Raw genomic sequence first — 25,953 nt, 5'->3', positions numbered from 1 at the left:
TGCTGATGCTCAAAAACCCTAAACTCCCCAAAGGGTTTCAGCAACCATTTTTAAAGACAAGATGAGGGAGGTATGTATCACAGGGTATGTGACAAGCTCGTGCACAGGTCTCTGATTGGGTGATGGTGAGGTAACAGGGCAGTACAACAGGGCTTAACATTTTCAGTCCCAAGGCACCAGTAGATCTGGGGGCTTCCTCTTCATGATCCTCAGGTAGTTAGTTTCTTCCATTTGGTGGTGGTTTTAGCATCTGTAAAACAACTCAGGAAATGTGTGTTAGAACACTTATCTAGGTACTTCACAGAGGAGCTACAGCCCAGAACATGGGGAAGGGGTCTGTCCTGGTCTGTCCATAGGATCCTACTTGGCCACAATCATCATCATCACCATCATCACCATGTCTTTAACAGCATCTAACCAAGGCATCCTGCTTTGCCCTAAGCTGGGTTTAGCACATGGCTTTGTGATCAGGTAGCCTGAACTTGCACCCCAGCTCTGTCGCTTACTCCTGATGGGCAGTGGCAAAGGCTCTAATCTAGTACATGATGAACTCTCATACTAGGTTCTAAGCCAAGCATTTGATTTCACCAAAGTATCTGATATAGAACTTAAAAGCAGCCTAGTGAGGTGGCTATTTATATCATCATTTATAATGTTAGGGATGCTACTAAGGGCATGGCGTTTTGTTGCTTTTCAAGTAGCATTAAAAACTATATTGATGGGAGTTCCTGTTGTGGCTCAGTGGTTAATGAATCCGACTAGGAACCATGAGGTTGCAGGTTCGATCCCTGGCCTCGCTCAGTAGGTTAAGGATCCGGCATTGCTGTGAGCTGTGGTGTAGGTCACAGACAAGGCTTGGATCCTGTATTGTGGTATAGGCCAGCGACTACAATTCCAATTGGACCCCTAGCCTGGGAAACTCCACATGCCATGGGTGGGGCCCTAGAAAAGACCAAAAAAAAAAAAAAAAAAGAAAAACCTATATCGATAGAAAACCTTATTTGAAGTCAAAAATTAAAAAGGACATTTAATACAAAACTGTGTATCTGTGTGTGTGTGTGTGTGTGTATATGTATATTCATTGTGTAGAAGGACTGGGAAATACAAATAAATGGGAAAGACAGAATAGAATTACTCACAGATGAATTATTTGGTGGTTATCTGGCCAGACCTTTTTCACTATATGAATCCTTGATCTTTGTTTTTGTTTCACGGAAATGAAGTTGAACGGAAGATAATTTGTGCCTTCATTTTTACTCAGCAATCTATTTTGAACATCATTCCAGGCCAGCAAATAATTCATTTACTACATCAGTTAAAATCTAGTGACCTCACTGGCATTTTTAATTGAAATTTGCATTTTAAAAATACCTTTTTATTTTCTAAAAGTTTAGATTGAAATTTGTGAGATGTAACCTACACCATAGTAAGTAACATATTTTCTTGGGTTTATGAATGATCTTATTGACACACCTCCCGGCCAGTTAATTTTGTGGCCCTGCCATCAGTTTTTTTTTCTGTGGAGCCTGGAGATGTTTCCCTTGAAAAGCAGACGTCTAAGCTTCAGCAGTTTGTACAAGTGCAGTAGCTATAAAGTCATTTCATATATGTTCAGAGTCATCCACGTAGGATTTGCACAGCTCTTGCATTTTCAATACTCCCCAGTCAGACCTCTCCTTGGCCAATCTGGCAGCAAACTCTGGGATATTTATTGGAAGAAATAATCTAGTTGAAAACAGTGAAGCTGGTGAATTCAGTTAGGATTGAGCAATAAATATGTAAACATCAGTTGCACACTATTTTCTCATTTCCAAAATATGGGATTGCTTATAACTCAGCTAGAATATTGTCAGGTAGAATTCTGCCTGTACTGCCTTATCAGCTAAGCGCTGTGTGTACAGTTCTGCATCTCCTTTTCTTCATTTAGTATTTGTTACTAACATATTTCCTTGTCATGACCTTTTCTAGATGAATTTTAATGGTTGTACTAGTATTCAATAACACAAATTACTACAGCTTAAGTATTCCCTCCATTATTAAGCAGTTCAACTTAAACTTGAGGAGTACCTAGTTTCCTTTATCTTTGGCGTCACTTGGAGCAGTCACATTAAAAGAAAACTTTGCCAGTTGTTAAATGAAAAGAGTATTTCATTTAAATTTTCTTTCTTTTATTGTTTGAGAATGGTTTTCTATGTAAGCTAAATATATCTCTCAAAATCTCCTGATTGCATCAGGAGTTCCCACTTTGGTATGGTGGGTTAAGAATACAATTGCAGAAGCTCAGGTTGCTGTGGAGGTGCGGGTTCAATCCCTGGCCCAGTTCAGTGGGATAAAGGATCTGACTTTGCCGCTGTGGTGGCATAGGTCATGGCTGCAGCTCAGATTCAGTCTCTGACCTGGGAACTTCCATATGCCGAGGATGCAGCCATAAAATTAAAAACAAAACAAAACCCTTGATCAAGTCATTCACATTCTTGGCAAACACCTCTTTCACATTAGCAAAGTTATGCTCATTCTACATTTCAATCACCAAGAATTCAAATTTGGTGGACTCCAAACTTAATATTTTACAGTATGGATAAACTTTTTAAAATACTTGAGACTCAGCCATTATTTGAATTTATATATAATGTTAGTCTTCTAGGTATTCTGCAAACGGTTACTTTGTACATATATTGTTCTAGAAACTAGTAATTTTTAAAAGGAATAAAAAACTAGAGTTTAGTGGAGAGAAAAATCATATAACAAAACTGCATGTCAACATATATATCTACAGAGGGATTGAATTAGAAAATATAGAGTGCCTAGTATTGGCAGAGTAAAAGATAAACACTATTATCATTAATAAAACTGTTCTTCTTTTTAAAAAGTTTATTGGAGTATAATTGACTTACAATGTTGTGTTACTTTCAGGTGTACAGCAATCAGTTATACATGTACATATATCTATTCTTTTTCAGATCCTTTTCCCATATGGGCTATCAGAGAGCACTGGGTGTATTTCCCTGTGCTAAGTATGTCCTTGTTGCAGATCCATTTTGTATATAGTAATGTGTATATGCCACTCCCAACCTCCAGATTTATCCCCCCCCCGATTAAACTATTCTTAGTTATTCATAAAGTTATTGGTTAAGGGGTATCTCTGGTCTAACACGGGGAAAAATCCTAACAAAATCAGCCCCAATTGGGGCCTCCATGAATTCCAGCAATTATAGTCCATGTCATTCTCTTTCTGTCTTGCCTCCACCTGCCAACCCCCGCCTAGCCTCCCTTCCCCTTAGTTAAAATTTTCTCACAGACTGTGAATCATCATTTGTTAAGGCTTCGGAGTTCCTGTTGTGGCGCAGCGGAAACACATCTGACTAGGAACCGTGAGGTCACCCATTCAATCCCTGGCCTCACTTAGTGGGTTAAGGGTCCAGTGTTGCCATGAGCTCTGATCCTGCATTGCTGTGGCTGTGGCACAGGCCAGTGGCTACAGCTCCAGTTAGACCCCTAGCCTGGGAACCTCCATATGCCGTAGGTGTGGCCCTAAAAAGACAAAAAAAAAAAAATTTAGTAAGACTTTTATGTTAATCTCAAGATAATTGAAATATGTTGTACCTTGAAGCTCCCTATTGTTATCAAATATTGTCCAGAAGGGTCCCCCATTAGTTGGTAATATTTGATTTGCATTATAACAGGTAACAGGTAAGACATTTTCAAAGGAGGTGTGACCAGATGGTTTCACTCCCTCTAAACAAAGTATTAGTTTCCTCTTTGATCACACTCTCCTCCCCACCTGCTTCCTTGCAGAAGCTGGAGGCCATGCTTCTGATCCCCCAGCTCCCTGTGAGAATGCCCTTTATGACCTCATAGTCACACTAGACTTGATATCATAAAGGGACTATCCCATGGGACCTCCACATGACCACCATGTTGTAAAAACTAAGACCACACACTGAAGGCGTGGAGTATGACTTTGTCTTTCCCTAAATCTGCATGCAGAAAGGAATGAGAGTGGGTGCACACGAGCCAGATTTGAACTCCGACCACACTGAAGTCCACAATGGCCATGCAAAGCATGAGACCCAAGTCCACCAAAGAGGGAGGTAGAGCCTTAAGCAATGGGTTTCTTTTAAGCATCTTTAGTCAGGGTCAAGCAGATTCTGGCTAAATGTTTTTGTGGTATTGATTTGCAGTTGATCCTTAAGTTGGCAATTTGAAGAGCTATTTATTTTCGAAAGGGATCTTTTTTCCAGGGGAGATAAAAATGTAAGGGCCTTTCATTTTGTTGAGACTGTTTCTTGTTTGTTTTTAACTTTGAAAGTTTATGTGGTATTTTGAGAGATGATGGGGGGGGTGTTTGGATTTTTTTTCACTTTTGCAAATTTCATTGAGTTTTTAGAGTCCAGTTGGCTCTTCTTTTAACCCACTGTTCTGACTCCTTCCCTTTGACAAAGATTGCAAAGATGCCACATAATGAATTCTTGTGTCTGACAAGTAATGAGGTTTGACTATTCAAGCTAATTTAAATTCCTTCCTTTTCAGTTTTCTCAATCTTTGACTATTTTTTGTTTGTTTTGGTCTTGATGTTTTCATTGCAAAGTTAATATACATTTCTCTATTTCAGTATCTATTTTTTGTGTGGCTTTATTTTGTTATTTGAAACATTTTTCTCATCCATTTGTTCTTATAGATTTTTTTGTTCTGGCACTTTTATGTGACTGTTACATCTTTGAACAACCAAATCATAATTAATTTTAATTAATCATAATTATTGTTAGGTGGCTCATAAATTAATTTCTTCTCAAGTGAATTGATATTCTAATTGTTGATTGGTTCAGCTACCATTTTTGGAATTTTAGTGGGTTGGCTCATTTTAACGATATTTTTAAAAATCAATTTTTTTTCTCTGCCTTCTTCCATCTTGCACTTACCTAAATCCATCCTCTTGCACAGGTCGTTGGCATTTAGAACTGTTCCATGGTGACACTGGGATAGTATAGATTGGGGGTGGCTTGGTTTAGTTCTTGGCTGTGAGGCTACCCCAGTGTCCACTTTCACCAACAGGGCTTTCTTTCAGGAATGGGAGAACCACATACCCATGCTGGCTTCAGGCCCTGAATCTGACTCATAGTCCCTCTTACTTCTAGGAGGTGAGCTCCCACTGCCCCTGTCGTATTTGAACACAAGAGTGAACAGACCCACAGCTTCAGCCCTGCTGATGTGTTCAACTTTTTCTCTCTAGAAGCGTATTAACCATGCGTCTTTCTTTTTCCTTCTTTCCTTCTTCCTCTCCTTCCTTTCTTTCTATGCATGTTTTTCTTAAATAACAATACAATTTTTGTATGATTTTGGAGTCCAGGGGAAACATAAAAACATGAACTCTGTGTCATCTGTATTGAAAGTAAAAATTTACTTTTTAGGAGTTCCCGTCGTGGCGCAGTGGTTAACGAATCCGACTAGGAACCATGAGGTTGCGGGTTCGGTCCCTGCCCTTGCTCAGTGGGTTAACGATCCGGCGTTGCCGTGAGCTGTGGTGTAGGTTGCAGACGCGGCTCGGATCCCGCGTTGCTGTGGCTCTGGCGTGGGCCGGTGGCTACAGCTCCGATTCAGCCCCTAGCCTGGGAACCTCCATATGCCGCGGGAGCGGCCCAAGAAATAGCAACAACAACAACAGCAACAAAGAGAGACAAAAGACAAAAAAAAAAAAAAAAAAATTTACTTTTTAAAAGTGATTCCCAGAGTTGCCTGGTGGCACAGTAGGTTAAGGGTCTGGAATTGTCACTTCTGTGGCTCAGGTCACTGCTGTGGCATGAGTTCAGTCCCTGGCCTGGGAACTTTGACATGCCACAAATGCAGCCAAAAAGGAAAAGTGACTCCCTACATTTCCAAATTGCCCAGTCTCCTTGTGTTTGGAATCATACATGATATAAAAACTCTATTATATCTTAATATTCTACTAGAATTTTCCTAAGATATGGAACATACTGGGAGCTCTCTGGTGGCTCAGTGGGTTAAGGGTCCAGCATTGTCACTGCTGTGGTGCAGGTTCAGTCCCTGGCCTGGGAACTTCCCAAGGCCAAAGGTGTGGCCAAAAAAAAAAAAACAGATAGGGAATGTACCTTTTTGTGAATATACATTTGTTCATTTATCAACAAATACTCATTGAAGGCCAGGCACTGTTCTAGGTGATAGGAATACAGCAGTGAATGAAGCAAAGTTCCTACTCTTACGGAGCTTACATTCCCAGGGAGAGGAAGGAAATACACAAACAGGAAATTGTGTAATATTACAGGGACTGTTAATGGAATCAGAAACATCTCCAAACTCAGAAGCAAGCATCAGAGGCAGACAGAAAGAACTTAAAAATTTGCCCTCTCATTCTGTTCTTCAGAATTTGATTTCATCAATCACTAAGCCTACTTTATTTGACATGGATAAGAATCTCTTATAAATTGATAAATGGTCAGAAGATAGTGACTATAATCAGATATTCTCACATGAAAATCAAGTTTAAAATAAATATGTGAAAAATGTGTTTGTCCCAACTAGTAACTTACAAAGTAGCAACAATTTAAACTAACAACACTTATGATTTGAACCTAGCCAGAACCCAGATTGGGACTTGAACCCATGGTTTTCAAATTGGAATCACTCACCTGGTGTCTGGACTTACTGAGATTCAAGTTCTTTGTGCCTCAGTACAGAAGGAATTCAATGAGAGACAAAGTGATAGGCAAGAAATAGATTTATTAAGATAAGACCCTTGTGAGAGATGCAAACCGGCAGGCAAGGAGACTCTGCTCTGTGGACTAGGTGGGCTACCTTTCTATAATCCTAGGGAAGTGTGGAAAAGACCACTTCTTCCTTCATATCTGGTAAGAGAGTATTTGACCCTATAGGGTCAAACTAGGACTGTCAATGGGTTGTTTTGTTTTGTTTTGTCTTGTTTGTCTTTTTAGGGCTGCACCTGAGGCATATGAAAGTTCCTAGGCTAGGATTCCAATCTAAGCTGTAGCTGCCCACCTACACCACAGCCATAGCAATGCAGGATCCAAGCCGTGTCTGTGACCTACACCACAGCTCATGGCAATGCCAGACCCTTAATCTACAGAGTGAGGCCAGGGACTGAACCCAAGACCTCAGGAATACTAGTTGGGTTTGTTACTGCTGAGCCATGATGGGAATTCCCAAGGTGCTTACTCAAATTGCAGAAGGGTGGTCCTTAAACTCCTAACGTTGGTCATAAGGGTAATGACCTGAGGCATATCTTGTGCTTTTATTTTATTTCAGCCTGCTTCGTTCTGATGGCTTTCTTCAGCAGTTGTTAACTTACACAGTCATCTCCCAAAGTTCCCTAGGTTTCCCTCTCTACCTGTGGTCCCCTATTGGAGACAGAAGCTTATTTGACAGAAGCTTATGAAGATAATACTTGATTCTGATTAGGGTTTCCTGCAACAGTTTTTTTGTCTGTGTGGTGGTGGTTTTTAAAATATATAGTTTTAAAAGCCGGAAAGATTAATAATGATATCTCTGATTCTTTTTTTTTAATTTTCTATATTTTCTGCAAATATAATGTGTTGATTTTATAGTCAGAAAAACACACCGTACAGCCATTATTTTATTACAGTTATTTTTTCGAAGGCCCCGGTTACCCTATCAAGTGACACTTTTTGGCTTTGACCTATAGGTGTTCCCTGTGGCACATGTATGCAATGGCACAAATAAGATGACATTAATTAACCCCCAAGGAGTGAAGCTCGATATCTACAAGCAAAAAGTGGAACAGGCCATTAAGTCCTATGAAAAGTGAGTATTACTCCTGGCTGCTCTTTAATGGATGAGGACTTCCTTTTGTTTTGTTTTCTCTTGTTTTCACTTAGATGTTTCATCTGGAGCAGCTATTTGATAATTGTCCCTAAGGGATAGTCACAGCAGCAGCAGATAACATCAGAGGCTTCCTCTGTACCAGCACAGCATTAAGCACATTACTTGAACAGGTCCAGCAGAGTTTTCAAGAAACCATCTTCCCTTTCCAAACTCTGTAGAAATCGAATGTTTTCATGAACTTTTTAAAGCTTTCCTCTTATTACCATCCAGGCCTCTTGGCCTCCTTAATCAATAGAAATTGATAAGAGGCCAGACAGAAAAATTCAGGCTGCAGCAGGAGGCAGCGAAAACAAGCAAACAACAGTTTCCCTTGCTCGCTCACTCCTGGGGGCATGGAGCATGGATAAGCTGGTTTCTTATCTGGGGTGAAGGTAGGGCTGGTCCAGGGGTCCAGCCAGAGGGATGGTTTAAGTGGTCTGCTCACCCCTTTTGTGGTGTCATGTGCAGGTAGCATGCGTAGTACCTGCTTTTGCTCCTGGCTCTTCATAAGTGGCTCTTGGGTTTTTAGTCTTTTTGTATCTTCTTGTGCATAATTTGCCCCAGCTGTGTATGTACACAGTTATTTTCAGTCTCCTATAGTTCTTTTGTATTTTGTTGCTCAAGAAGCTGTTTCTCCAGGTGCAAGCATTGGGTCCCAGGTCCTGGCTTGTCTCCATTTAAGCAGAGTGAATTGGGCCATTTTAGCATCCAACATTCTATATAGTGACCAATAAAACTTAACAATAATGAGACCATGGACATATATTATTATTTCAACAATTTTTGTATTGAAATCAAAGAGATGGCCAAGTTGACCACAGTGAAAATTGTACTGTTAAATAGTCACTGTGTTAGTGCTCTGTTCCAGGGCCTCTTTTCACAAGGGCAGATAACACCATGGCAGGGTTTGCAGGCGACTGTCAGGCAGAAGGAGGAGATCCAGGGGCCTTGAGTCCCAGGCCCTTCCTGGGGCCTGGTTCTTTCGGGCCTGACCCAGAAGCCAGGCTTAGAGTGTTGGTGGAGAGCACAGCTCTGGGGCTGGAGTCTAACCCTCTCCCAGCTCTCTAACCATCTCCCCTCCCAGCTCTGCTGCATGGAATTCATCCTTGATGCACATGCTTAATTAAACTCAGAGCTACCCAGCTCCTCCAGGCAAGCCTATTCTTGATTCTGGAAGCTTGCTGTGCAATTGGATTTTCATTTACTACTGTGTGGGTGGGGAAAATGAAAGAAAGTACCTGAAAGTTAATGAAGTGGCTCAGGTAGCATTTACTGGTCTGCTGTCATTTTGCAGCGCATCTAGTGTGTGTTCGAATAAAGTCTAAGACCTGACTTGTGCTGCCTGGAGGGCATGACCCAGCCCAGAGGCTGGCCCTTCGCAGCCTCTTCAGGCTTCTTCAGCTTCACACCCCTCGCAGGCATCTCTAAGTTGGCTCCCACTTGAGCTATTGACTGCCTTGGCCTCAGCACTGGGCTGTCTCACAGGGGCTGCTTCAGCCTCCTCCATGGGCTCCTCAAGACTTCTCTGAGTCTCTGTGGCTCCTTGGTTTCTCTCAGAGGCAGGCTAGCTTTGCCAGGGCTCACCCTAAACCCCCCCCCCACCCTGGAGTCAGAGGCTTTGGTCTGTAGTTTCCCTCTCTCAGGGGCTCTGACCTTCTTCTTTGCCTTTCTTTGCCTCCAAACTCCACTGCCTCTCTTCCTGCCCCTCTTCCTGCCCCCTGGCTTTCCTGTCTTTCATTGCTTCTTGTCCCAACGCCAGTGGCCCTCCCTAGTGAGGTCCTTCCCCCATTATTCTCCACCACCTGCCTTGCATATGGCCCTTGGAACACACCCGGCTTCTGCACAGGCCTGTCTCTATGTGAGAATGTCAACCCCTGAGGGCAGGGGCTGGCCTACCTGCTGTCCCCTTGGTCTTCTCTTCTGCACAGGTGTCATTATGTATTTATTTGACTGTTGCAATTTAATTGGAATTTGATCTAATGACAAAATTCGTCCATTTCAGTTATTCAACATGTGATATAATAATATTATTCATGTTATAATTTAATTTGTTTGCCTCATTCACATATTTCAGTGTTGTAATTACCTGGTCTGTGAAAGCCTAGTGCAGGGCCACAGGCTGGGGCTTTGAGGTCAGGCAGCTCTGGGTTTCATTCTTGGCTCTGGCAGCTACTTGGCAGGTCATGTGACACTTGTGAGCTTCAGATTCTTTTTTTTTTTTTTTGTCTTTTTGTCTTTTAGGGTTCTAGCTCAGGGCGGTTGTGAGGGTTATGTAAATAGTATAGAAAGAGCAACAATGTTAATTACTTCTCAAATTCCCTGAATCTGCTGATGCTAAAATAACCATAAATACTAGGAGTTTAAGAGTCACACAGCTCTTCCCACTGAGTTGACCCTTTCCCAAGAGTTTCCAGGACAGGGACTCTCCCTCCCCAAGCAGAAGAGGGTCCTTCATTAAGGGCAAAACCCAAATACAGACATTGTAGAGATTTGTCCCAATTCTTACTTCCAAAGAGTGAATCTGGAAAAGCCTTTTAATATCCTTAGGTAAATATTATACTGTATTTTATTATGATGATCACTGTATAACTATAAATGCAATAAATTTATTGAGTAATATAAAAATAAATAAATAAAATATTAAACATCATTAACAACATTAATTTTAATATGATTAATATTACTGATTGAATTATTATTATTTGGTGTTATTAATTTGATGTTTATTTTAAATGAATTTAATGTGGTTATTTAATAATATTAATATTATACAGAACAAAATTTCTTGGTCTTCTGTTTTCAATAGTATTTAAGAATTTTGGGAGTTCCCGTCGTGGCGCAGTGGTTAACGAATCCGACTAGGAACCATGAGGTTGCGGGTTCGGTCCCTGCCCTTGCTCAGTGGGTTAACGATCCGGCGTTGCCGTGAGCTGTGGTGTAGGTTGCAGACGCGGCTCGGATCCCGCGTTGCTGTGGCTCTGGCGTAGGCTGGTGGCTACAGCTCCGATTCAACCCCTAGCCTGGGAACCTCCATATGCCGCGGGAGCGGCCCAAGAAATAGCAACAACGACAACGACAAAAGACAAAAGACAAAAGACAAAAAAAAAAAAAAAAAAAAAAGAATTTTGCTGCTAGAAATGTCGGTTCCATTTTCCATCTTGCTCCATCTTTCTAAAGATATGCCAAATATGAAAAGTAGAGTTCCCTTATGGCATGGCAGTTTAAAGATCCAGCAATGTCACTGCAGCAGCTTGGCCTGCTGCTGTGGCGCAGGTTCAGTCCCTGGCCTGGAAATTTCTATGTGCCACGGGCATGCCCCCCCCCCAAAAAAAAATAGAACATGAAAAGTAATTAATGAAACTTGGTTTATCACCATCTCATCCCCAATAAAACCCTTTTAAAGAGTTTCTCATAGATATAACCCTATGTCCATATGGTTAGGGATGACCAAGTAAATAGGAAGCTCACAGTCCTTTGGCCAAAATAGTGACATAAACTAGTTATTTTGGTCACACTTAGTGCCCATGTGCAGGATTCTTTCTGGTTCAATATTTTAAGAGTGGAGGGAGCCCTTTTGGCTTTGTGTGCCTGCACATAAGCTCTGAGTGAGGATTACCTGGGCAGGGTTCTGGAGTGATTTTTCCACAGCTTTTGTTGATTAGGAATCTGAGGTCAAGGTTACAGCCCTCAGATTCCCAGGAGAAGCATCAGTTCTGGTGTGGGGACCTGGCATAATAACCCCTGCTAATCATGTCTAATTTGCTCTGGCCGCTGATTAGACTTCTGAAGTATCTTTAGTTACAAGTTGCTTTGCACATGAGTCACTTGGTACAAGCAGATTTGCAAACCAGAGGTAGAGAAGACTAGTCAAGGCGATGCTCAACCAGATTTCACTCTTGGAAAACAAAGAGGAAAACTGTGGTTTGTCATATCCTAGCCCCCCACAGGGACTGCCTGCATCCACACACTCAGAGGCTTTCCCTCTCCGCTGCCTCAGTCCACACCCACTTCCTTTTTCTTTTCCTTTTTTTTTTTTTTTTTTTTTTTAATTCACAGCCACACCTGCAGCATATGGAAGTTCCCAGGCTAGGGGTCAAATTCGAGTGGCAGCTGCTGGCCTACACCACAGCCACCGCAACGCCAGATCTCAGCTGCATCTGTGACCTACACCATAGCTTGCAGCAATGATGGATCTTTGACCCACTGAGTGAGGCCAGGGATTGAACCTGAGTCCTCATGGATGCTGTGTCAGGTTCTTAACCTACTGAGCCACAACACGAACTCCCCACTCGCTTTTTCTGCCCTGTGTGCTTTGAAATAGTTCAGCGAAGATGGAAAATAGGGGAATAATAAAATGCACTCTTGGAAAAATATTTCGTAAAGAATCAAATCAAAACTAGAGATGTGTACCAGCCCCTTGAACCCACATTCACCAACTACTTCTGAGTCTCTAAGCCTTGCCTTTCTTCAGAACCTGGAGGGAATAAGCATTAGTTATCACGGTCACTGTATATATACAGTTTTTAATCTTCTCAATGCCAAGGGTGAGTGGTGTTATCCTTGTTTTACTGATAAGAAAACAGTTTCAAAACGTTAGGTAACAGGATCACACAGCAGCAAAGTGGAGACGTTTGTACCCAGATCCGTGTAGCTCCCAGCTCTTGTCTATACTCCCAGCTTCCCCACGCTACTGCCTCCGCTTTTAAGGTTTCAATTTTACAAGATTTTTAAATATTTTTTTCCAAGAAATGCACACAAGTCTTAGAAGCCCTGATCATTGTTTCATCAACCACGTGATGAAAGAAAACCAATTTCCAAATAGGCCCCAAAGAACCAAAAACTGCAAGGGAGACAGAAACAACGCTAGCTTATTTCTCACTTACTGACTCTTTCTGTCACTTACAGAGGGATGGCTTGTGTTGGACACAGTTCTGTGTGTGATGCACACACTTGCTCATTAATTCCACACTACAGCGCTGGGAGGGAGGTACCATAATTATCTTCATTCTACAAAACACTTGGCTATGGGCCCAAAGTCTCCCAGCTAGTCAGAGGAGAAGCTAACTGAGCTTTGGGCCCAGGCCGCCTGGCTCAGAGTCTGTGCTCCTCCCACATCCTCTTGGCATGACCTGACTAGGCCCGTGATGGAAGGTCAGGGCAGGGTAACCCCACCCAAAGGGTGCTCCCTGAGCCCTGAGCCACAGACACTGAGTCCCCAGATTAGAAGCCTGCCTCCTAGGGAGTGGCAGCTTTTCCCACCCTGTTTTATTGAAATTTTATGTCTTCAAGGAACACCGGCTTGCAACCTGTGGAGCCAGTGTTCTGTGCGCTAAACTCTAGGAAGCCTATTTGGGTAATGATGTCACAGTACAGAACGGGGCTGGAAACTCTGAAAAAAGCACCACAGATCAGTAACAAGAAAAGGAGCTGTAACTACTCAATAGAAAGCACTGGCTCCAGCCTCCTCCTTCTCTCCCCTCAGGTTGCCCAGCATTTCTCTGCAAATGTATCCAAGTGATGAGTTTCAGTCTCAGCCTTGCCAGCTCACCGTGCTGGCTGAGTGAGGCACTTCATCTGTCTGTCCCTCTCAGCAGCCGCATTTGGAAAACAAGGAGGTCAGGCTGGTTGATCTCTAAAGTGGGTGCCAATCCTCTTATTGATGACCCTATTAAACCTTTTTTGTTGTTGTTGTTCTGAGAATCCAGGCAGAGGAATCTCTACAGAGGGCAGGCTAACTAAGAGCACACTCATATTTTTCCTTAGGAAGAAAAATAGTGGGTGTTTAGGAATATCTTCATGCAGAAATTATGAGACCAGTTTGTTTACTGCCTTTTGTCAGCCTGGGTTTTACCTGATTGAGCTGAGAGCTGTGCCCTCCTTTAATTTTAGCACAACTGCCACAAAGCCATGAGGCTTCTGCAGTGATGCTGAGGGAGGGAGACACTCACATCCAATCTGTTTCAGCAAGTGACAACAGCATGGTCCAGCAATAGTGGTACACAGCTAGGCTCTCCTTGTCTGGGTCAGCCTTTCGTCAAGAAATGAAGTATTGCTACTAAACAGTTGTTGATTTTTTTTTTTTAAACAGGCGCTTGAATAAAATTGTTTGGCGAGCATTATCTCAAGAAGAAAAAAAAAAGTAAGCCAGTTCATTCTCTCTTTTAAAATTTTTAAAAATTTTGGTGAAGGAGTTCCCATCATGGTGCAGCAGAGATGAATCTGATTAGGAAGCATGGGGTTGCGGGTTCGATCCCTGGCATCTCTCAGTGGGTTAAGGATCTGGTGTTGCCGTGAGCTGCGGTGTAGGTCACAGATGTGGCTTGGATCCTGTGTTGCTGTGGCTATGGTGTAGGCTGGCAACCATAGCTCCATTTGGACCCCTAGCCTGGGAATCTCCATATGCCAGGGGTGTGGCCCTAAAAAACAAAAACAAAACAACAACAAAAAATTCCTGAAATTCACATCATGTTCTGTTTTTAACTGTTTTTAAATGTACGATTCAGTGTGGTATTTAAGTTATTCAAAAGGTTGTGCAAACCACCACCTCTTTGGGGAGTTCCCTGCTAGTCTAGTGCGTTTTCACTGATGCAGCCCAGGTGGGTTCAGTTGCTGGTCTGGGAACTGAGATCCCACTTTGAACTGCTGCATGCCATAACCCCTCCCCCTGCACAAAAGTAGTTTCAATACTTTTTTATCATCTCAGTAACCATCTGGTACCCAATTAGATAATCCTCCCTCATTCCCCTCTCCTCCTCTGGTAACCACCAATCTGCTTTCTGTCTCTGTGAATTTGCACATTCTGGATATATACTATGAAAGGAATCATATATCATGTGATCTTTTGTATCTGGCTTCTTTTAGTTAGTTAATGTAAAAAGTTAATGTTTTCAAGTTTCATCCAAGTTGTAGCATATGTAACATTTCCTTCTTATTTATGCCTGAGTAATAATCTAGTGTATGTATATACAGCCTGTGATAAACAGTCTGTTTATCCACTCTCCCATAGAAGGACATTTGACTTGTTTCTACTGTACAGCTGGTATGAACAATGCTGCAACATACATTCATGTAGAAGTTTCTGTGTGGATGTTTGTTTTCTATTTCTTTTGAGTACATAGCTAGCAGTAGATTTTCTGGGTCACAGGTTTAATTCTATGTTTAACATATTGAGCCAAGTATTTTCAGTGCCTGCATCTTTTTACATCCCCCCTCACACATACAGCAATGTACAATGATTCTTTTTTTTTCCACATCTTTGCCAACACTTGTTATTTTCCTATTTTAAAACAACTTAAGTCAGGAGTTCCCATTGTGGTGCAGCAGAAATGAATCTGACTATGAACCATGAGGTTGTGGGTTCGATCCCTGGCCTTGATCAGTGGGCTAAGGATCCAGCGTTGCTGTGAGCTGTGGTGTAGGTCACAGACATGGCTTGGATCTGGCGTTACTGTCCCTGTGGCGTAGGCCAGCAGCTCTACAGCTCCAATTTGATCCTTAGCCTGGGAACCTCCATGTACCATGGGTGCGGCCCTAAAAAAAAAAAAAAAAAAAAAAAAAAAAAGCTAAAGCCATCCTAGTGGATGTAAAGTAATATCTCTATGGTTTTTATTTGCATTTCCTTAATGATCAGTAATATTGAAATTCCTTTTGTGTGTTTGGCCATGTGTACATCTTCTTTGGAGAAACGTCTGTTCAAACCCTTTGCCCATTTGTAGTTTGAGTTGTCATTTTGTTGCTGAGCTGTCAGAATTATAGAGTTTTAGCCTTATCAGATATATGATTTATTAGTATTTTCTCTCATTCCGTAGATTGTCTTTTCACATCCTTGATGAATGTGCCCAGAAGTTTTAATTCTTAGGAAATCAATCAATCTAATTTCTCTTTCATTGCTCATGCTTTTGGTGTTGAATCAAAGAACCTATTGCCAAATACAAGGTTGTGAAGACTTACACTGTGTTTTCTTTCAGTACTTTTCTGAATTTAGCTCTTACATTTAAGCCATTGATCTATCTCATGAATTTTTGTATATGGAGTGAAGTAGGGGTCCAACTTCATTTTTTTTTTCATGAAGAACCAACTTTTCACTTTTTTGATTCTCTTATTTTTCTATTCTCTCTTTTGTTTATCTCCACTCTAATCTTTAATATTTCCTTCCTTCTTCTAGCTTTGGGTTTATTTTCTCTTTGTCTTTTTCTTGAAGGTGTACACTTAGGTCGTTGATTTGAGATCTTTCTTCCCTTTTTTTTTTTTTTTTTTGTCTTTTGCATTTTTAGGGCTGCACCCACACCGTATTGAGGTTCCCAGGCTAGGGATCAAATTGAGTTGTAGCCACAGCCACAGCCACAGCCACACAGGATCCAAGCCGTGTCTGCAACCTACACCACAGCTTACGGCAACACTGGGTCCTTAACCCACTGAGCAAGGCCAGAGATCAAACTTGCATCCTTACAGATGCCAGTCAGATTCATTTTCTGCTAAGCCATTATGGGAACTCCATTTTTTTCCTCCTTTTTAATAAAGGCAATTATATACAGCCAGAAATTTCCCTCTGACCAATGGCTTTGCTGTATCCCTTGTGTTTTTATACATTGTGTTTTCATTTTTATTCATCTGAAACTATTTTCTAATTTGCAATTCCTAATAGTGATATCTTCTTTAACCCATTGGTTAAGACCGTGGTGATTAAATTTATATATGTACTTGCCAGTTTTCCAGTTTTACCTCTATTATTTCTAGCTTCATTCTACTCTGCTGGAAAAAATACTTTATATGATTTGATCTTTAAAATATTTTGAGAATTGCTTTATTACATATGGTCTATCCTGGAGAATATTGCATGTGCATTTAATAATACACATTCTGCTGTTATTGGGTGAAGTGTTCTGTATATAAATCTAGTCATTTTATAGTGTGTTGTAGTCTTCTGTTTCCGTTTTGATCTTTTACCTGGTTGTTCTATTACTAGAAGTGGGATATTGAAGTCTCCAGTTATTTTTATACAACTGTCTATTTCTTCCTTCAATTTTGTCAGTTTGCTTCATATATTTTGGGGCTCTGTTGATTGGCATATATATATATAGCTGTTATATCTTCTTGATTTGAAATTTTTATTAATATAAAATGTCTTCTTTCTCTCTTATAAAAATTTAGGACTAAAAATATATTTTGTCTGATATGAGTATAATAACTCCAGCTCTCTTTTTTGGTTATTATTTCATGGAGGATCTTATTCCATTCTTTCACATTCAACCTATATTTTCTTTGGGTCTAAAATGAGTCTCTTTAAAGTAGTATATAGTTGGATCATGTTTTTTTTTTTAATCCATCCTGCCAGTCACTGTCTTTTAACTGTTGAATTTAATCCATTTAAAGCAATTACTGATAATGAAGGACTTACTTCTGCCATTGTGGTTTGTTTTACATACTTTTTTTTTTTTGTTTCTCAATTCCTCCAATATTGCCTAGTTTTGTGTTTGTTTTTTTTTTCTAATGTGTCATTATAACCCCTCTTCATTTCCTTTTCTGCATAGTTTTTCATTATTTTCCTAGTGATTACCATTTGGATTACAGTTAACATCATAGTTTGAATTGATATCAACTTATTTTCAATAGTATACATTAACTCTGTTTCTATCCAGCTCTATCCACCTTTATATTGTTATCATCTTTTACATTAGGTTCCCAATAACATAAATTTATAATTATTGTTTTATGCATCTTTTAAATAGTGTAAGAAACAACAGAGGAGTTACATAACAAAAAGACAAATACCAATTTTTATATTATATAGTAATATTTGTCATTCATCTTTATTTCTTCATAAGGGTTGGTGTCATTTACCTTCCCACATCCTTTTATTTCAACCTGGAGAGCTCTCTTCAGCATTTCCTGTAGGACAGGTCTACCAGCAACAAAATCCTTTGGATTTTGTTTATCTGTAAATACCTTAATTTCTCCTTCATTTGTGCAGGATAGTTTTGCCAGATACAGAATCCTTGGTTGATAGTGGGTTTTTTCCTTTCAGCATTTTAAATATAACACATCACTACCTTCTGGACTCCATGGTTTCTGATAAGAAATCAGCTGTAATCTTATTGAGGATTTCTTGTTCATGTGCCATTTTTGTTCCTTTCAAGATTATCTGTATTTCTTTGTTTTTCAATAATTCAATTATGTGTCTTAGTGTGGCTCTCTTTGCATGTATTCTGCTTGTAGTACACTGAGCTTCTTGGATTGTGTAGATTTATATCTTCCATAAAGTTTGGAGAGTTTTGAGGCACTATTTCACTTTTGTCCAGTATTTTCTCCCTTTTCTCTCACTCCCTTTTGGAACTCTCATAATGCATATATTGGTAAACTTGATAGAATCTTATACATCCCTTAGACTCTGTTCTTCATGCTTGTATACTTTGTGCTCCAGAGGCTTCGTAATCTCATTTGACCTATCTGAAAGTCTGATGATTCCTTCTATTTCCTGGTTAAATCTACTGTTAAAATCCTATAATGAATTTTTCATTTCAGCTCTAGAATTTCTATTTGGTTCATTTTCATAATTTCTCTTTATTGACCTTGTCTAGTTTCTTATGCATCATTCTTCTGATTTTCCTTAGTTTTTTTTTTCCATGGTTTCCTTCACAAAGAAGAGCATATTTAAGACAGTTATTTTAAAGCCATTTTCTACCAAATCCAGTATCTGGACTTCATCTGACAATTTATTATTTTTTCCCCTGTGAATGGGCTATACTTCCAAGTTTCTTTGTATGCTTTGTAATTTTTTGTTGAGAAATAAACATTTTGGACATTATAATGTAGTAACTCTGGAAATCAGATTCTCTTCCTCAATTGCTTTGTTGCTCGATGAAGTTGTCTGTTGCTACAGTTGTCTGTTTAGCCTTTCCACTTTTTTTTTTTTTTGCAGACTATATTCCTTGTCATGCGTGTTCACTGAAGTATTGTTTTGTTATCTGTGTGATCAGCCAATGACCTGACAGAGTTTTACTTACATGCAAGCCTTTCTTTTCATCAGGCATTCTCCTGGATGCTATAAATGTTCAACTAGGTTCCAGAGTTCCAAAATAGTTAATTCTATCAGTTATTGCTGAAAAGAGCAATTCCTTGACTTTTCTACTTCACCATCTTTCAGGACATCATTCTCTCACTATCTAAAGCAAGGGTTCAGTGAGTTATGTGCCATCAGTCTGATGCTCATTTTTTCCTTGTCAAACCCACATAACTCATTGGTTCTTCTGCCTCTTCTGCTTATGAGCCTGGAAGGTGAAAGCTGAAGCAAACAGGGATCGTCTGCTTTGTAATGGTCATACTGTGTGTGCATAGACAATTATAGCCCAGGATCAAATAAGGGAGAAAAACTTAGAGTTGTGGAAGTTGGTATTAAGAGGGAATGAAAGATCAAGGAGAGAAATCCCTTAAGCCTGCGATGGAACTCTGTAGAAAGAAACAAGAGGGAGGGTGTTTTTTGTTTTTTTTTTTTAATTTTTAATTGTGGCCAAAATCACATAATGTAAAATTTATCATCTTAACTATGTTTAAATGTACAGATCACTAGTATTAACTATATTAACATTGTTGTGAGACAGGTGTCTAGAAATTTTTCATCTTTCAAAACTGAAACTTTATACACATCGAACAGAAAGTCCTCATTTTCTCCTACCCCTAGGCCTAGCAACCACTCTTCTATTTTCTTTTTCTATGAGTTTCACTACATTAGATTCCTCACAGGAGTATAATCATACAGTATTTGTCATTTTGTAACTGGCTTATAATGTCCTCAAGGTTATTCATATTGTAACATGTGACAGGATTTCCTTCTTTTTAAGTGTGAATGGTATTCTTTTATGTATAAACTACATTTTCTTTTTCCTTTTATCCATTAATGATTGTTTATACCTCTTAGCTTTGTGACTAATGCTGCAGTGAACATGAGAGTACAATTAGCTTTTCAAGATCCTATTTAAATTCTTTTGGATATATACATGGAAATGTAATTGCTATATCATGTGTTAATTCTATTTTTGATTTTTTGAAGAACATTCAAAATGTTTTCCACAGCGGTTACACCATTTTACATTCCTACCAACAATGCACAATTGTTCCAGTTTCTCTACATCCTCTCTAACACTTCTTGATGTAAATTACAGGTCCAACTTCATTATTTTGCATGTGAATATTCAGTTTTCTCATCACCATTTGTTGAAGAAAATGTCCTTTTCCCTATTGTGAGGTCTCGACACCCTTAATGAAGATCATTTGACTGTTTCTTATATAGCTAAGAGTTTATTTCTGGATTCTTTATTCTGTTTCATTGATTAATATAGCTGTCTTTATGCCAGTATCATGTTGTTTTGATTACTGTGACTTTGTAATATATTTTTAAATCAGGAAGTATGAGGCCTCCCTAGCTTTCTTTTTCAAGATAATTTTGGCTATTTAGAAACCCTTGAGATTCCATAAGTTTTAGGAGTATTTTTTTTTCTATTTCTGCAAAATATGCCATTGGGATTTTTATAGAGATTATTTTGAATCTATTGATCACCTTGGGTACTAAGGACATTTTAACAGTAAGACTTCCAATCCATGAACACAGGATGTCTTTCCATTTTTTTGCATCTCTGATTTTTTCAGGAATGTTTTTGAGTTTTCAGTGTACCTGTCTTTCACATCCTTGGTTAAGTTTATTACTAAGTATTTTATTATTTTTTATACTGTTGTACATGGGATTATATTATTAATTTCTTTTCAGATTGTTAACTGTTCCATTATGTAGAAATGTAACTGATTTTTGTAGGTTGATTTTGTATCCTACATCTTCATTGAATTCATTTATTAATTCTAATAGTATTTTTGTGTACACTTTAGGATTTTCTACATATAAAATCATATTACCTCTGAACAGAGATAATTTCACATCTTCTGTCCTAAATTGGATGTCTTCTATTTCTTTTTATTATCTAATTTCTCTGGGTAGAACTTATAGTATTTTGTTGAATAAAAGTATGAGAATGGACAGTGTCTCCTTGCTCCTGTGATCTGGGAGAGAATGCTTCCAGTTTTTCACTGATAAATATGATGTTAACTGTAGGCTTTTCACATAAGGCCTTTATTATTTTGAAGTAGTTTCCTTCTATTCCTAGAGTGTTGAGTGTTTTATTTTTTAATCATGAAAGTGTTGAATTTTGTCATAATTTTGCTGTATCAATTGAGATGGTCAAGTGGTTTTTTTCCTTCATTCTGTTAATGTGATATATTAATTGATTTTTGTATTTTGAGCCATTTCTGGCATTCTGAGAAGAAATCTTTTTTTATGGTGTATAATCTTTTTAGTATGCTCTTGAATTTGGCTTGCTAGTATTTTGTTGAGGATTTGTGAATCAGTATTTATAAGGAATATTGGTCTGTAGTTTTCTTTTCTTGTAGTATCCTTGTCTGGCTATGGTATCAGAGTAATTCTGACCTCAAAGAATGAACTTAGAAATGTTCCCTCCTCTTCTAGGAGCCAAGAAAAACTAGAAATTCATTTGTAGAGATACAAACTGAGCTAAAGGCAATAAAGACCAAAATGAATGATGCAGAGGAATGAATTAGTGATGTGCAGCATAGAATAATGGAAAGCACCCAAACAGGACAGCAGACAGAAAACCCAGTGAAAAAAATATGAAAGCAATATAAGAGGCCTATGGGATAATATAAAGCAGGCCAATCTATGCATAATAGGAATTCCAGAAGGAAAAGAAAAATAAAAAGGGATTGAAAATATATTTGAATAAATTATGGATGAAAACTTTCCAAATCTAAAGGATACTGACATCAAGATACAGGAAGCACAAAGGCCCCCAAACAAGTTGAACCCAAACAGGCCCACCCCGAGACATGTTATAATAAAAATGGCAAAAGTTAAAGGTGAGGAGAGGATTTTAAAGGCAGCAAGAGAAAAGCAAAGCATTAATTATAAGGGAACCCCAATAGGGCTATCAGCTGATTTCTCTACAGAAACACTAAAGGCCAGGAGAGAATGACAAGATATATTTAAAGTGCTGAAAGGAAAAAATCTGCAACCTAGAATACTCTATTCAGCAAGAATATCATTTAAAATAGAAGGGGAAATAATTTCCCCAACAAACAAAAGCTAAAAGAGTACAGCAATACAAAACCCATTCTAAAAGGAATACTGAAAGGGCTGGGGTTGTGGGATGGAAATCCTATAAAATTGGATTGTGATGATCATTGTACAACTACGAATGTAGTAAATTCATTGAGTAATAAAAAATAAATAAATGAAAAGAGGGAGACCTGGGATGGAGAAAAACACATTTGGAAAGCAGTCACTTAAGCCAGCATACAGATCGTACCGTGTGAGTAAAGGAAGTAAGAAAAATTAGATTCTTTCTTATTTTTTTAAGGATGTGCTTGAGCCTATATGATTATCAGGCTAAAGAAAGCAGATATAGGAAGGGGTTAACATACTGAAAAAACAGGGCAACCATAAATCAAAACCAAACATTATATTCACAAAAACTGAAAAGTATTCAAGCATAAAATAAATGGAAATCATCATTTCCAAAAAAAGAAATGAAGAAAAGAGAAACACAGAATCAATTGGAAAATAAGGTTTAAAATGGCAATAAAAACATATTTATCAATAATCACCTTAAATGTCAATGGACCGAATGCTCCAATCAAAAGACATAGAGTGGCAGAATGGATAAAAAAGTAAAAACCTTCAATCTGCTACCTACAAAAGACTCATCTTAGGGAAAAGGACACTTATAGATTGAAAGTGAGGGGATAGGAAAAGATACCTCATGCAGATGGACCAGACAGGAAAGCAGGAGTTGCAATACTCATATCAGACAAAATAGACTTTAAAACGAAGGTCATAAAGAAAGACAACAAAGGACACTATTTAATGGTTAAAGGATCCATTCAAGAAGAGGATATTACAATCATCAATATATATGCCCCAAATATAGGCGCATCCAGATACCTACACCAAATACTAATAGACATAAAAGGAGAAATTGATGGGAATACAATAATAGTAGACTTTAACACCCCACTAACATCAATGGACAGATCCTCTAGACAGAAAACCAATAAAGCAACAGAGATTCTAACGAAAACAATAGAAAAGTTAGACTTAATCAACATTTTCAGGGCATTACATCAAAAAAAATCCTAATACACATTCTTCTCAAGTGCACATGCAACATTCTCAAGAATCGATCACATATTGGGGCACAAAGTTAACCTCAACAAATTTAGGAGTATAGAAATCATTTCAAATATCTACTCTGACCACAATGGCATGAAACTAGACATCAACCACAGGAAAAGAAATGAGAAAAAACTTACTACATGGAGACTAAACAACATGCTACTAAAAAACCAATGGGTCAATGAGGAAATCAAGAAGGAAATTAAAAAATACCTAGAAACAAATGACATTGAAGACACAACCACTCAAAATCTATGGGATGCTGCAAAAGCAATGTTTAGAGGGATGTTCACAGCAATACAGGCCTTCCTCAGAAAAGAAGAAAAATCTCAAATCGACAACACACTGCCTAAATGAATTAGAAAAAGAAGAACAAGCAAAACCAAAAAGGAAGGAAATCATAAAGATCAAAGAAGAAATCAGCAAAATAGAGATTCAAAAAACAATAGACAAAATCAGTCAAACCAAGAGCTGATTCTTTAAAAAGGTAAACAAAATTGACAAACCTCTGTCTAAACTCACCAAGAAGAGGAGAGAAAGAACCCAAATAAACAAAATAAGAAGTGAAAAAGGAGCAGTCACAATGGATACTACAGAAATACAAAAAAACCATAAGAGAATATGATCAACAGTTATATGCCAACAAATTCGACAACCTAGAGGAAATGGACACCTTTCTAGAGACGGCCTGCCAATACTGAATCAAAAAGAAATAGATCAACTGAACAGACTGATCACTGGAAGTGAATTTGAATGCATCATAAAAATACTCCCTACAAGTAAAAGTCCAGGACCAGATGGCTTCACAGGCGAATTCTACCAAACATACGAAGAGGAACTTATACCCATCCTCTTTAAACTTTTTCAAAAGATTGAAGAAGAAGGAACACTCCCAAAGACATTCTATAACACCATCATCACCCTAATTCCAAAAGCAGACAAAGATACCACCAAAAAAGAAAACTATCAGCCAATATCTTTGAATATAGATGCAAAAATTCTCAATAAAATTTTAGCCAACTGAATCCAACAACATACCAAAAAGATCATACACCATGACCAGGTGGGATTTATCCCAGGTTCACAAGGATGCTTCAACATACATAAATCAATTAATGTCATACACCATATTAACAAAAAAAAAGTCAAAAACCACAGGATCATCTCAATAGATGCAGAAAAAGCATTTGACAAAGTCCAACATCCCTTCATAATAAAAAACCCTTACCAAAGCGGGTATAGAGTGAACATTCCTTAACATAATCAAAGCCATTTATGACAAACCCACAGCAAATATAATACTCAATGGAGAAAAATTAAAAGCCTTCCCACTTAAATCTAGAACAAGACAAGGATGCCCACTCTCACCACTGCTGTTCAACATATTATTGAAGTCCTAGCCACAGCAATCAGACAAACAAAAGAAAAGGCATCCAAATAGGAAGAGAAGAGGTAAAACTGTCACTGTATGCCGGTGAGATGATACTGTATATAGAAAACCCTAAGGACTCAACCCAAAAAATACTTGAACTGATCAACAAATTCAGCAAAATAGCAGGATATAAGATTAACATTCAGAAATCAGTCGCATTTCTGTATACTAACAAATATTAGAAAAGGAATACAGAAATACAATAGCTTTTAAAATTGCACCACAAAAAATCAAATACCTGGGAATACACCTGACCAAGGAGGTAAAGGACTTATATGCCGAGAACTATAAAGCATTAATCAAGGAAATTAAAGAAGATATAAAGAAATGAAAAGATATTCAATGCTCCTGGGTTGGAAAAATTAATATTGTAAAAATGGCCATACTACCCAAAGCAATCTACAGATTGAACGCAATCCTTATCAAATTACTCATGACATTTTTCACAGAAATAGAACAAACAATCCAAAAATTTATATGGAACTACAAAAGACCTATAATTGCCAAAGCAATTCTGAGGAAAAGAAACAAGCAGAAGGCATAACTCTCCCAGACATCAGGCAATATTACAAAGCCACAGTCATCAAGACAGTGTGGTACTGGTACCAAAAGAGACATACAGACAGACCAATGGAACAGAATAGAGAACCCAGAAATAAACCCAGACACCTATGGTCAATTGATCTTTGACAAAGAAGGCAAGAATATAAAATGGGAAAAAGACAGTCTTTTCAGCACATATTGCTGGGAAACCTGGACAGCTGCATGCAAATCAATGAAACTAGAACACACCCTCACACCATGCACGAAAATAAACTCAAAATGACTTAAATATAAAACAAGACACCATCAAACTCCTGGAAGAGAACATAGGCAAAACGTTCCCTGACATCAACCTTACAAATGTTTTCTCAAGGTCAGTCTCCCAAAGCAACAGAAATAAATGCAAAAATAAAACCAATGGGACCTAATCAAACTGACAAGCTTTTGCACAGCAAAGGAAATCAAAAAGACAACTTACAGAATGGGAGAAAATAGTTTCAAATGATGCAACTGACAAGGGCTTAATCTCTAAAATATACAAACAACTTCTACAACTCAACAGCAGAAAAGCCAACAACCCAATTAAAAAATGGGCAAAAGACCTGAATAGACATTTCTCTAAGGAAGGTATACAGATGGCCAACAAGCACTTGAAACAATGCTCAACATCCCTGATTATTAGAGAAATGCAAATCAAACCTACCATGAGATACCACCTCACACCAGTCAGAATGGCCATCATTAATAAGTCCACAAATAACAAATGCTGGAGGGGGTGTGGAGAAAAAGGAATCCTCCTGCACTGTTGGTGGGAATGTAAGCTGGTACAACAACTATGGAGAATAGTATGGACGTACCTTAGAAAACTATGCATAGAACTACCATGTGACCC

At 38.7% G+C, this 25,953-nt stretch overlaps 1 protein-coding gene across 13 annotated transcripts in view; it reads left to right on the top strand.

The window, feature by feature from the left end:
• Positions 1 to 25,953, top strand: part of VWA3B (von Willebrand factor A domain containing 3B) — a 226,077-nt gene that overhangs the window by 150,842 nt on the left and 49,282 nt on the right. For all 13 annotated transcript variants that reach the window (XR_014841447.1, XR_014841444.1, XR_014841445.1 and 10 more), the window contains 2 exons: positions 7,676 to 7,794; positions 13,943 to 13,993. Coding sequence is in view for 8 of the 13 variants with exons in the window: in XM_085018668.1 (XP_084874794.1) it covers positions 7,676 to 7,794; positions 13,943 to 13,993 (170 nt within the window). In the remaining 5 variants the exon portion in view is untranslated. The remainder of the gene's footprint in view (positions 1 to 7,675; positions 7,795 to 13,942; positions 13,994 to 25,953) is intronic.

The sequence above is a fragment of the Sus scrofa genome, chromosome 3 (genome assembly GCF_054392235.1).
Source record: "Sus scrofa isolate SSC_HxYL_T2T_F1_AM1 chromosome 3, Sscrofa_HxYL_maternal_Yorkshire_Landrace_v2.0, whole genome shotgun sequence".
Classification (NCBI taxonomy): domain Eukaryota; kingdom Metazoa; phylum Chordata; class Mammalia; order Artiodactyla; family Suidae; genus Sus; species Sus scrofa.
This window is presented reverse-complemented; position numbering and strand designations above follow the sequence as displayed.